This window comes from Colobus angolensis, unplaced genomic scaffold, assembly GCF_000951035.1.
Source record: "Colobus angolensis palliatus isolate OR3802 unplaced genomic scaffold, Cang.pa_1.0 Scaffold49, whole genome shotgun sequence".
In the NCBI taxonomy this organism is placed as follows: domain Eukaryota; kingdom Metazoa; phylum Chordata; class Mammalia; order Primates; family Cercopithecidae; genus Colobus; species Colobus angolensis.
This window is the reverse complement of record NW_012118376.1, coordinates 397,948-410,166: the sequence shown is the minus strand read 5'-3', so window position 1 is coordinate 410,166 and position 12,219 is coordinate 397,948. Positions and strand designations below refer to the sequence as shown.

Sequence of the window (12,219 nt, the reverse complement as noted above, 5' to 3'; positions counted from 1 at the left end):
GGGAGGCGGAGCTTGCAGTGAGCCGAGATCATGCCACTGCACTGCAGCCTGGGTGACAGAGCGAGACTCCATCTCAAAAAAACAAACAAACAAACAAAAACCACCTAGAGCCCTCCCTGCTTCCAAGGTATTGTTGATGTCCCTTCCATTTTATAGCTATTTTGGTCACTTTGTAGTGCCTACTGGCAGTTGTTTTGTAATATTTTGCCCCGCGGTTTGTTATTTTTATCAATAACAAAAGTTGGTCTGATAGAACTGCTCAGTTAATACTAGAGAATTCGAAATTCTCCATATTAGCTTTAACAGCAGCCTTAAAAAAACAGAATGATAGCTAATATTTTCACTTTTTTGTTATAAAAGCACTTTAATGTAGATTGTCTGATTTATCATAATTGTTAATGATACAGTGCTGCTACATGTTGTGCCAAAAATCTGAACAGGAAATGAGTCTGAAGTCTCTTCAGCATGATTACACGTATGAACTGATACGAAGCTAAAACGCAAATAAGTGGGGAGAAAGATAGTAGTGCAAACTATAGGTATGAAAGGGAATAGAAGAATTTTGTGCCTTTGGGGAGATGATGGTAAATGATGTCCATGTGTGCATATGTAAATTAATGTCTTTCTGTATTAGTTCTTTTCATTTGTTATTTTCATTTTATTTACTTGCCTTTTGAGATGGAGTCTCACTCTGTCATCCAGGCTGGAGTGCAATGGCACAATCTTGGCTCACTGCAACCTCCGCCTCACTGGTTCAAGTGATTCTCCTGCCTCAGCCGCCTGAGGAGCTGGGATTATGGGTGCGTGCTACCACGCCCAGCTGATTTTTGTAATTTTAGTAGAGATGGGGTTTTACCATGTTGACCAGGCTGCTCTCAAACTCCTGACCTCAAGTGATCTGCCTGCCTCGGCCTCCCAAAGTGCTGGGAGTACAGGCGTGAGCCACTGTGCCTAGCTGCTTTTTGTTTTGTTTTTTCTTTCTTTTTTTTTGTTTTTGAGACAAGGTCTCATTTTGTCACCTAGGCTGCAGTTTCGTGGCACAATCACGGCTCACTGCAGATCTGTCCTTCTGGGCTCAATTCTCATGCCTCAGCCTCCCATAGCTGGGACTATGAGCTAATTTTTACATTTTTTCTCCCAAGAAATCATGCCTAAGATTAAATTATTGTTTTTTGAGATGGAGTCTCGCTCTGTTGCCAGGCTGGAGTGTAGTGGCTCAGTCTCGGCTTACTGCAACCTCCACCTCAATTGATTCTCTTGCCTCCCGAGTAGCTGGTACTACAGGCACATGCCACTATGCCCTGCTAGTTTTTGTATTTTTAGTAGAGACGGGGTTTCACCACGTTGGCCAGGATCGTTTAGATTACTTGACCTTGTAATCTACCCTCCTTGGCCTCCCAAAGTGCTGGGATTACAGGCATGAGCCACCACGCCCAGCCAATTATACATACATACAAGGTCTCACTACATTGCCCAGGCCTGTCTCAAACTCTTGGCCTCAAGCAGTCCTCTTACCTTGGCCTCCCAAAGTGTTGGGATTACAGGCATGAGCCTCTGCACCTGGCCTTATTCTTTTATAAAACTTTTATTTATAATTTGAATAATGTTTATCACAGTTTGGAATTCTTTGTCTCTAAAAGAACCATTGGGAAAAGAATAATTTTTTATAAAATTTAAATTATTGAAAAATTGTTTTCTGTTTATTCACTACACTATAAGCTCTGAGGACCAGGACCATGTGTTTGTATGTCCAGCTCCTAGGCCAGTGCCTGACATGATTTTGAAGGAGGTGACAGGTAGAAATTAAAGAAATTTATTGGAAATGTTCCATATTCGGATGATTTTCATTCTACTAGATAGTAGAAACATTTTGGGACTGGGTACAGTGGCTCACACCTTTAATCCCAGTACTTCGGGAGGCCGAGGCGGGTGGATCTCTTGAGCCAAGGAGTTTGAGACCAGCCTGGGCAACATGGTGACACCCAGGATCTACAAAAGAAAAAAAAAAAATACAAAAACTAGCCAGGTGTGGTGGTGTGTGCCTGTAGTTCCAGCTACTTGGGAGGCTAATGTAGAAGAATCACTTGAGCCCAGGAGGTGGAGGTTGCAGTGAGCTGAGATCGCACCATTGTACTCCAGCCTGGGTGACAGGAGTAAAATCCTGTCTGAAAAAACAAAAAAAGGAAAATAAAAAATTGGAAGAGTTAAGGCTGAGCTCAATACTTTGAGCCTCAAGAAATATTCAGGCAGTGGTCTTGAGTAGTGAGACACCTGAAGTATGGAGATAGTGATGAAAAGCAGTCAATGCTTTTCATTCCCTCTTGCTTCTGTGTTTTAGGTTTCCGAGGCCCTGACATGATAGGGAGAATTCAGAGCAAGTATTTATAGGTTATTAGAATTGATTTTCTTAGTTGTTGTGAAACTGTCTTGTTCCACAGCTCTTGGATAAGCACAAGAATACAGAGAGCATGGTGGAGCTTCTGGACTTGTATCAGATGGAGGATGAAGCCTACAGCAGCCTTGCAGAAGCTACAACTGAACTCTATCAGTATTTACTACAGCCATTCCGAGACATGAGAGAACTTGCCATGCTACGAAGACAGCAGATCAAGGTATTTTTTTTTTTTAATTAATCCTAACTAGTAGCCTGCCTGTTTCATAGTTCTCAGCCTGAAAGACCATGCGTTATCCACTAGAGGAACTTAAAAAAAAAAGGTACCTGGTCCTATTTCTGTGAAGTTTCTTATTTGGTAGATTAGGGTTGTAGCCTGAGCATCCATTCTAAAGCACCTCAAAAGGCAATTCTGCTGAGTAGCCAGGGTTGAGGATAGCCCAGAAATTAATGTGTTCAAGTTAGCACAAAGTTGCAAATACATTGGGAGGATCCCTATTTTCTCCCTTTCCTGCACTTTCCTTCCTTCTCTAGTCGTGTCTCTTTAATGTTTTGGAGACTGTGTAGTCTTAGACTTCATTACCAGAAATTTTGGGCAGGCTGAGCGTGGTGCCTCACAACTATAGTCTCAACATTTTGGGATGCTGGGGCAAGGGGATCAGTTGAGCTCCGGAGCTTGAGACCAGCCTCGGCAACATAGGGAGAACCCGTCTCTACAAACAAACAAACAAACAAAAAATCAAACTAGCTGGATGTGGTGGTGCATGCCTATAGTCCCAGCTACTCAGGAGGCTGAGGTGGGCGGAAGATTGCTTGAACCCAGGAGGTCGAGGCTGCAGTGAGCCATGATTGGGCAATACCTTGTCTCCAAGGGGAAAAAAAGAAGTTTTGGGAACATTTATTTTTTTTTGAGATGGAATCTCACCATGTTGCCCAGGCTGGTCTCTAACTCCTGGGCTCAAGCGATCTGCCCACCTCGGTCTTCCAAAGTTCTGGGACTACAGGCGTGTGAGCCACCACACCCATCTAGTTTTGGGAACATTTCTTTTAGAAGAACTTGTTAGGAAAGTTTTAAGTTTTTAATGACAGAACTTTAAATACATGATATTTTTTAGTAGTATGTGAAGAAGTATATTACAAAAAATTTTTTTCGGCGGGTGCAGATCATGCCTATAGTCCCAGCACTTTGGAAGGCCGAGGCAGGCAGATCACCTGAGGTCAGGAGTTCAAGACCAGCCTAGTCAACATGGTGAAACCCCATCTCTACTAAAAATACAAAAATTATTTGGGTGTGGTAGTGCATGCCTGTAGTCCCAGCTACTTGGGAGGCTGAGGCAGGAGAATCGCTTTAACCTGGGAAGTGGAGGTTGCAGTGAGCCGAGATTGCACCACTGTACTCCAGCCTGGATGACAGAGCAAGACTCTGTCTCAGAAATAAAAATAATTTTTTCCCTCACAACATGGCTGAAAAAGCATTTTTTGAGGCAAGCATTTAAGGGTTTGATTTTATAGCTGACCTTAAATGTTATGTGTAATTCACATATAAATGTTGGTGGACTAGAACATTAAAATTGTCTTTTTACATAATAGGTTAAATTGGAATATCATTATGTAAGATTGAGTATTTGAGAAAATTAGCAGTTCCTTTGAGAACCTTATGCATGGGGACTGGGATGAGTATATTTGAGAATGTATGAGAAAATAAGGTTGTCTGTGTGTCTTATTTTCTCTTTACTAATGTATCAGGGTGGAGAGTAGGACAGTCACACGACTCAGACGTATTCCTTTATCAGTACCTTTGAAAAATACTGTGCTGTCATCTTTTTGCGGGGTGGGGGGGTGGTTTGTTTTGGTCAGTTTTATCATAAACTTGGCATTTGGGTTAAAACGGCAACATGGAACAAATCATTTTTATACGCCAGAAATTCTTTTTTTTTTGGAGATAGCGTCTTTGTCACCCGGGCTGGAGTACACTGGTATGATGTCAGCTCATGGCAGTCTTGACGTCCTGGGCTCAAGCAGTCTTCCCACCTCAGCCCCACAAGTAGCTGGGACTATGGGTGCATGCCACCACGCCCAGCTGTTTTTTGTCGTAGTTTTTGCAGAGATGGAGGTCTCCCTCTGTTGCCCAGGCTGGTCTTGAACTCTTGAGCTCAAGCAGTCTGCCCACCTTGGCTGCCCAAAGTGCTGGGATTATAGGCATGAGCTACTGCCCAGCTTGGAAATTCCTGTTTCTTTAAATGAATTACAGATGGTTGTCTGCTAAGAACTTGACTAGAAGGCCAGGAATAAACTGGATGATATGGACACCCACCTACTTTAGACTGCTTCATTGTTTAACAGACATAATCTCTATAGCACAGCGCTGACTATTCAGAACCTGTACGCATTCTTTTATATAATTATATCATGATTTGCATTGAGTATTAATATTAGCAAATTGATTGACCCTACTTGTCAGCCTGTATTGTCCACTAGCATCACTTAACTGCTACATTTTTCCTGGGAAGTAGAGTGTAGGTGAAGAGGAACAGAAAACATATTTTGAAAATTTGTGTCTTTTCTGATGGTAAAAATGGTATTTCACTGCATTTCTTTTTCTAAGACATTGAGAAAATGCCCCGTCAATCATGACTATTATTTTATTCTTGATCCTACTTGTGAATTGCAAATTTAAGTTTTTGTTAGTCAACAGCTAGATTTAGTTAGCAGCTCGTACATTGCATTAAATTGAGTGTGTTGTATTGCTTTTAAAAGGATCCGCTAATTTAATTATCACACAACCTTGCAAGTTGGGTACTCTTATTATTTGTATTTTCCTACTTCATAGATAAGAAAACTAATATTGGGATAATTATGTACTTGTTCACAGCTAATTTGTAAGTGGTAGAACTGATATAGTACTCAAATCAGGCATTTCTGATTCCAAAGATTTTTTTTTTTTAACTGCATTACTGGTTACTTGTTACTTTTAAGTTAAAAAAATCTACTCAGATTTTTTAGATCTGGAGGAGCTAAAAAAAAGCAATTATAATTGATTTAGCAAAGTAATTGCTTTAAGTATTACTAAGATCTATTAGTAATAGAAAAAAAAGAAAATAATTTTTTTTTTTTATCTTTAAAACCTTTTTGTTAAAAACTGAAACACAATCACACATTAACCTAGGGCCTACCCAGGATCAGGATCATCGAGCTGTCACTAGACCAATCAAACAGATTTTTCAGCTCCAATATAATTTTATCGAACCCCCATTGTATATATGTTTCATTGTTGACTGAAACATCATTACGCAGCACGTGACTACAATAGAATAATTTTCAGCAATGCAAAGGAGTGAACTGATAGACACAGCATGGGTAAATCTTAAAATCATGCTAAGTCAAAGAAGCCAAATACAAAAGAATATATTATGTATAAAGGGGGATGGACTTAGAAGGGGCACAAAGAATCTTTTGGAGTTGATGGAAATGGTGAGTATTTGATTAATGTTGTTTCAGAGGTGTATACAGCTGTCAAAACTCATTGAGTTGACCACTCCAAATGGATTCCCTTGGTTGTATATAAATTAAGCAATATTAAAATTGCTTACAGGAAATATGCTGAGGAAAAGACGCCTAACACAAAGAGCATAAACTTTGTGATACCTTTATTTGAAATTCTAGGCCGCGCATGGTGGCTCACGCCTGTAATCACAGCACTTTGGGAGGCTGAGGCGGGCAGATCACGAGGTCAGGAGATGGAGACCATCCTGGCTAACACGGTGAAACCCCGTCTCTACTAAAACTACAAAAAAATTAGCCAGGCATGGTGGCGGCTCCTATAGTCCCATCTACCCCGGGGACTGAAGTGGGAGAATGGCATGAACCTGGGAGGCAGAGCTTGCAGTGAGCTGAGATCAAGCCACTGCACTCCAACTTGGGAGACAGAGTGAGACGCTGTCTCAAAAAATAACAATAAAAAAAAATAAGAAATTCTAGAAATGATCATTTTGATCTCTACTGAGAGAAAGCTAAATAATTGTTGCCTGGGTTTAGGGGAAATTAACAGGGAGCAGGCACTACAGACTTCTTTGGAGTGACTCTTTAAATCTAGATTTTAGTGGGAAAAATGAATGTATAAATTTGTCAAAATCGATCACAATTTACACTCAAAATGTTGCCTTTTGTGTGCAACTTACATCTCAATAAAGGTGGTTTTTTTTAAAAAAAAAGTTAAATGTGAAGACTGTACACACTTAAATAAGAAGCACACAAAATGGGGTGATTAAAGATATGTAAGAAGAGGGACTATCTAGTGCTTCACTATTGAAGAATGAACAAGAATTTTCAGTAGGAAGTGGGTATGTTACAATCTCTGTCGGAGATTGGAATGGAGAATATTCCCAATGAAGAGATGTACAAAGAGGAATGGTTTAGTGCTTATACTTAGTGCTTGTGTTTTAACCAGGCAATGTGGTATTGGCACTAACTGAATTGAATCTTCACACCAATCCAGCACCGTTGATGGTTGCCAGAAAGTAGCATGGTTGGGATTGAACACACGTGTTTGGTAGCAAAACCTGCCGTTATCCACAGGGTGTGAATTGTTTGGTATGCTTTTAGTCTAAAGATTTATAGGAGATAAGAGGAAAGACGGTTGGAATGTTATATCTGTGGACAGTTGTATCTGTTGGGTTCTAATCAAAATATCAAACTGGTTATTTCAACAGAGAATAATAATAATGACTATTATTATTTTGAGATGGAGTTTCACTCTTGTTGCCCAGTCTGGAGTGCAATGATGCGATCTCACCGCAACCTCCGCTTCCCGGGTTCAAGTAATTCTCCTGCCTCAGCCTCCCCGAGTTGCTGGGATTACAGGCGTGTGCCACTATGCCTGGTTAATTTTGTATTTTTTAGTAGAGAGTGGGTTTCTCCATGTTGGTCAGGCTGGTCTCGAACTCCTGACCTCAGGTGATCCACCCGCCTCTGCATCCCAAATTTTTGGGATTACAGGTGTGAGCCACTGCACCCAGCTGTCAACAGAGAGAATTTAATATAAAGAATTTGTTAACTAGGTATAAAGTTGTTAACCAAATCATTGACCTTTTCTCTTTATGAAGAGCTTGATTTCCAAGGGCTTCATTAACCTAGGTATTAAACTATGATAGGAAGGAAGAGAACTTGACATCCCAAGTGTATAATGTATTTATATTTGTTTTTACATTTAATATTTATGATATTAGCATAATATCTCACCTGTTAAGCATTAAGCAGCTCCTGCCTACCCAGCATTATTTTAGGTCTGGAAGTCTTTCTGAGATAGACACCCCTTTAGGGAGCTCACAGATTCTAAGTCTCCCACATTGGGTCTCAAAAATGTGATCCCCTGACTAGCAGTATCAGTATAACTGGGACCCTGTTAGAAATACAAATTCTTGGGCTTCACCTCAGATCTTCTCTACTGAAACTCTAGGAATGGACCTCAGCAATCCTTGTTCTGACAGACTTTCCAGGTGATTATGATACACACTTAAGTTTGAGAACCACTAGCCTAATAAAATAGGACTTGAAACAACTTAGGGATTTAGCATACTGAACTGAAGGTTACAATTTTTCTGGGTGTGAGTTTTTCTGGGTCTTACCAATTGACTGCAGTATTAAATCTATGAAACTTCAAAAGTCAGTTAAAAAATAGCATTAAAAAGCACAGAAAGCATGTTTGTGTTCTTTGTATTTGTAGCTGTAAACACATTGTGAAGGTAAAGATACTAATCCAACAACAAGGTACAAGTTACTTTCAAATGAAAGTAAAATGAAGTTGAACTAGATGAACCTTTAGATTTTTAAATCCAGTGTCTTTAGTGGGTCAGAGCCAGTTGGCCTGTACCCATCATTGATCAACCATAAGCACTTCAAACAGATTGTCCAATTTATTTTTAAATACTTCCTGAAAGTAAATAAGCTAGAAACTGGAAGGCACTTGCATTTCTTTCTCTTGTAGTGAGTCACCTCATTTTGCCAGTTGTCTCCTAGTGAATTCTTGAATGTGCATTTCATTCTTATCCTAGCCCCCAGGGCAAGTCTGTAGGTGCCTTTCTATGAAATAGAAAACTGCACCCCCTCCCTTCCCCCACCCCCACCCGCCCACTGCCACTCGCCCATCAGACAAATTAGGAAAGAGCCCTTTTTCATCAAGTGTAGAAATGCACATGGCCTGCAAAACATGGGCTGCATTTCAATATCTACTCTGCCCCCTTGGTCAGGTGCTATTTATTGTGCAGGGTGCAGTTTTTACCACTGTATGCATCCACTGCATGCACACTGTGAACTAGGTAGTGCCACCATTATACATTACGATACTCATATCTCACCTGAGCTATATTTTCCTTTAGTTCACTTGAGTTTCAATTTCTCTAATTTTTTTTTTTTTAAAGCATAGTTTTTCACACTTGTCTTGGCTATAAGAATCTCTTAATATTTGCTCTGAATATAAAAGCCCATGAATAGATACTAAGCTAATCATGTTGTTAGATCATTCATGAGTTATCTTCAGGCAACTCCAGGGTCCGGAAAATTTGCATTTTGGGTGCTGTTACATTAGTATATTCAGTTTTCTCCCCCTCATCTTTGTGATGGTACGTTCACAGATTTATCTTGGCATTTGTTTTACCAAAGAATCTAAGGTGGATTTTCCCCCTACTATGTTTCTTACGTAAAAGCCAGTATCCAAGTACTATGCTTCATAATAATTCCATGCCAGGAAATTTGTATTTATAAACTAGTTTCACTATCCTAGCTGACACACGCTCTTTTTCCATGTTAAAAACAGGCACTGTTTTCTTTCTAGCACTGAAATTGAAAACAGAGGTGTCATTGTTTTTAGCACATGATCCAGCTACCCAGTGCTGCACATCTTCAGATTTGCCAAGTTAGGAAAAGTACTTAGTACCCTTGTTTAATGTCTTAGGTACAATAAACTATTAAACAAGTTCCTTACCAATTGGCTGCAACATTAAAGCTATGAAAAGTCAGTTAAAAGACAGCATTTAAAAGCATAGAAAGCATGTTTATGTTCTTTGTATTTGTAGCTGTACTCATATTATAAAGGTAAAGACATTAATCCAACAACAAAGTACAAGTCACTTTCAAATAACTTGTCACAGGTTTTTAAGAAAATTTTTTTTCGGCCGGGCGCGGTGGCTCAAGCCTGTAATCCCAGCGCTTTGGGAGGCCGAGACGGGCGGATCACGAGGTCAGGAGATCGAGACCATCCTGGCTAACACGGTGAAACCCCGTCTCTACTAAAAAATACAAAAAACTAGCCGGGCGAGATGGCGGGCGCCTGTAGTCCCAGCTACTCGGGAGGCTGAGGCAGGAGAATGGCGTAAACCTGGGAGGCGGAGCTTGCAGTGAGCCGAGATCGCGCCACTGCACTCCAGCCTGGGCGACAGAGCGAGACTCCGTCTCAAAAAAAAAAAAAAAAAAAAAAAAAAAATTTTTTTTCCTCTTCAAAAAGCCGTAATAGGCTGGGCGCAGTGGCTCATCATGACTGTAATCCCAGCACTTTGGGAAGCCGAGGTGGGCCTGAGGTCAGGAGTTCAAGACCAGTCTGGTCAACATCGTGAAACCCCATCTCTACTAAAAATAAAAATAAAAATAATGAATTAGCCGGGTGTGGTGGCGTGCTCCTGTAATCCCAACTACTTGGGAAGCTGAGGCAGAAGAATTGCTTGAGACCGGGATGTGGAGGTTGCAGTGAGCCAAGATTGTGCCACTGTACTCCAGCGTGGGCGACAGAGCAAGACTCCATCTAAAAAAAAAAGAAGCCATAATGCAAGTTTTTACACTTTTTTTTCTTTCTTCTCTATTGATAAATGGTACATGGACTTAACCATGCAAGTAAGAATGATTTTTGTATTAAGATTTTTGAATTCTTAACACTATTAAATTTCTGTTCCATAGTTGTATCTGTTGAAAGCTAATCAGAAAAACTAGTTATTTCAACAGAGAGAATCTAATATAAAGAATTTGCTAACTAGATATAAAGTTGTTAACCAGAAAATTGAGAACGCAAGAAAGTAACTCTAAGGTACCTCAGAGGAAGCAGCTGTAAAAACAGCTACCACTCCTTGGGTTGGAGAAACAAAGAGAAGGGGCTGGAATTATTAAAACTGAGGCATAGAGGAGGAACCCCGTGGAGCTGACCTGAAAAATAGAGCATTGCTTGCCTGGTGTTCAATGGAGAGACCTAGTTCTCAGAGGATTCAGTACTGAGGGGTTGGTTTGTCTTGGTGTTGTACTATGAGCCTAGGGTTGAAAAAACTGCAAATTAGATTCTGTTATTGCTTCAGAAAGGAACTGCTGAGGCTGGGGTGAAATAAGGCTGGGGTGATGCTGACAGGAACAACAACCTGTTGAAGTCAAGGGATGCAGATAGAAGCATATCTCCTCCCTCTTCCAAACTCTCCTATTGGCAAAGGCTAAATGTGATTTGCACTCTCAAACCTAGCATCACAAGACAGAAGGATGAACTTGGAGATGAATAGACAGGAATGTACACACATCTTCAGACTTTGAAAGTTAAGGAGAGCTAGCTTAAGGTTTTAGGTACAATCGACTAATTACAGATCTGTAACCTTTGGACAGATGTTGTAGCTGCTGAGTTTTAAAAGTCAGTTAAAGGCTGGGTATGGTGGTGTGCACTTGTACTCTCAGCTTGCTGGGAGACTGAGGCAGGAGGACACTTGAGGCTGAGAGTTTGAGGCTGCAGTGCACTAATGATTGTGCCTGTGACTAGCCCCTGCACTCCAGCCGGGGCAACATAGTGAGACCCCCATCTCTAAAGAAAAGAAAAACTTAGTCAGTTAAACAGCAGCTTAAAAGAAAAGCATACTGGGCATTCAAGTATTTCATATTCTGTATATTTGAGTATATTAAGGTGGCACACTATGTTATCTTCACATAATTGTCAAAGGATTTAGACTTTTCAAAGAAGGTATAACTTCTCTAATTTCCATTTGTATTGTTAAATAAAGTGTAATCATGTCGTTGAAAAGAACTTATATTATAATATCCTGAGTAAGGGATTTAAGTTTTGACTTGTAGCATTATTAAATTTCTATCCCATACTTGTAAATCCTAATTCTATGCTTTTAAACCTGTATGTTTTAAATTCAGAGGTAATTGCAATAAAAGAAAGCATACATGCTGATTTTGTTGTAGCAAACAACTCCACTAGAATCTTTAAATCTAAGATGAAGTCTAAATATGTCACTTAGTGGGTAGAATCCCACAGTGGTTTCCTGTCAAATTAAATACACAATCCTTAGCCTGACATTTTAAATGCCTTTTAAGACAACCTCATATGATAACAACCTACTTTCCTAATATCTCTCATTACTTTCATTTTTCTCTCCTGAAAGCAAGCAGGCTGGACTGCTTTCCATCCCTTAGCAGGCACAGAAATTTTTAGGCTTTAGCTCAGATTGCTCCTTGCCTCTGGCATGCCGTTTCAGTGGTTTTTCTCTCCTTATGTGCCTGTCAAAATGCCACCCCTTCTTCAAAGCCATCTGCAATTAATCAGCCTCAACGAAGTTTGTCCTCATCTACACAACTGATATTCTTTCCCCACAGTACCATTTATTTCTTTCAAAGGTGTTTTACCCAGAGACACACTTAACCATCTGGCTAAAATTCTGTTAATATAAAATTCTCATTATTCCCAGATATTACTCATTATTCCCTTTAAAAAGTCTGCCGAGACTTTGCACCCAGATCTACACCTGATGCTCCCCTTGATGTCTTAGGCATGCTCACTCATGACTTTTTTCATATTCTAATTCTTT

The 12,219-nt window shown here is 40.1% G+C and overlaps 1 protein-coding gene across 1 annotated transcript in view; it reads left to right on the top strand.

Annotated features, from left to right (window-relative positions):
* Positions 1-12,219, top strand: part of JMY (junction mediating and regulatory protein, p53 cofactor) — a 105,415-nt gene that overhangs the window by 48,473 nt on the left and 44,723 nt on the right. Inside the window, exon 2 of the mRNA XM_011959206.1 lies at positions 2,439-2,612. Coding sequence (XP_011814596.1) covers positions 2,439-2,612 — 174 coding nt within the window. The remainder of the gene's footprint in view (positions 1-2,438; positions 2,613-12,219) is intronic.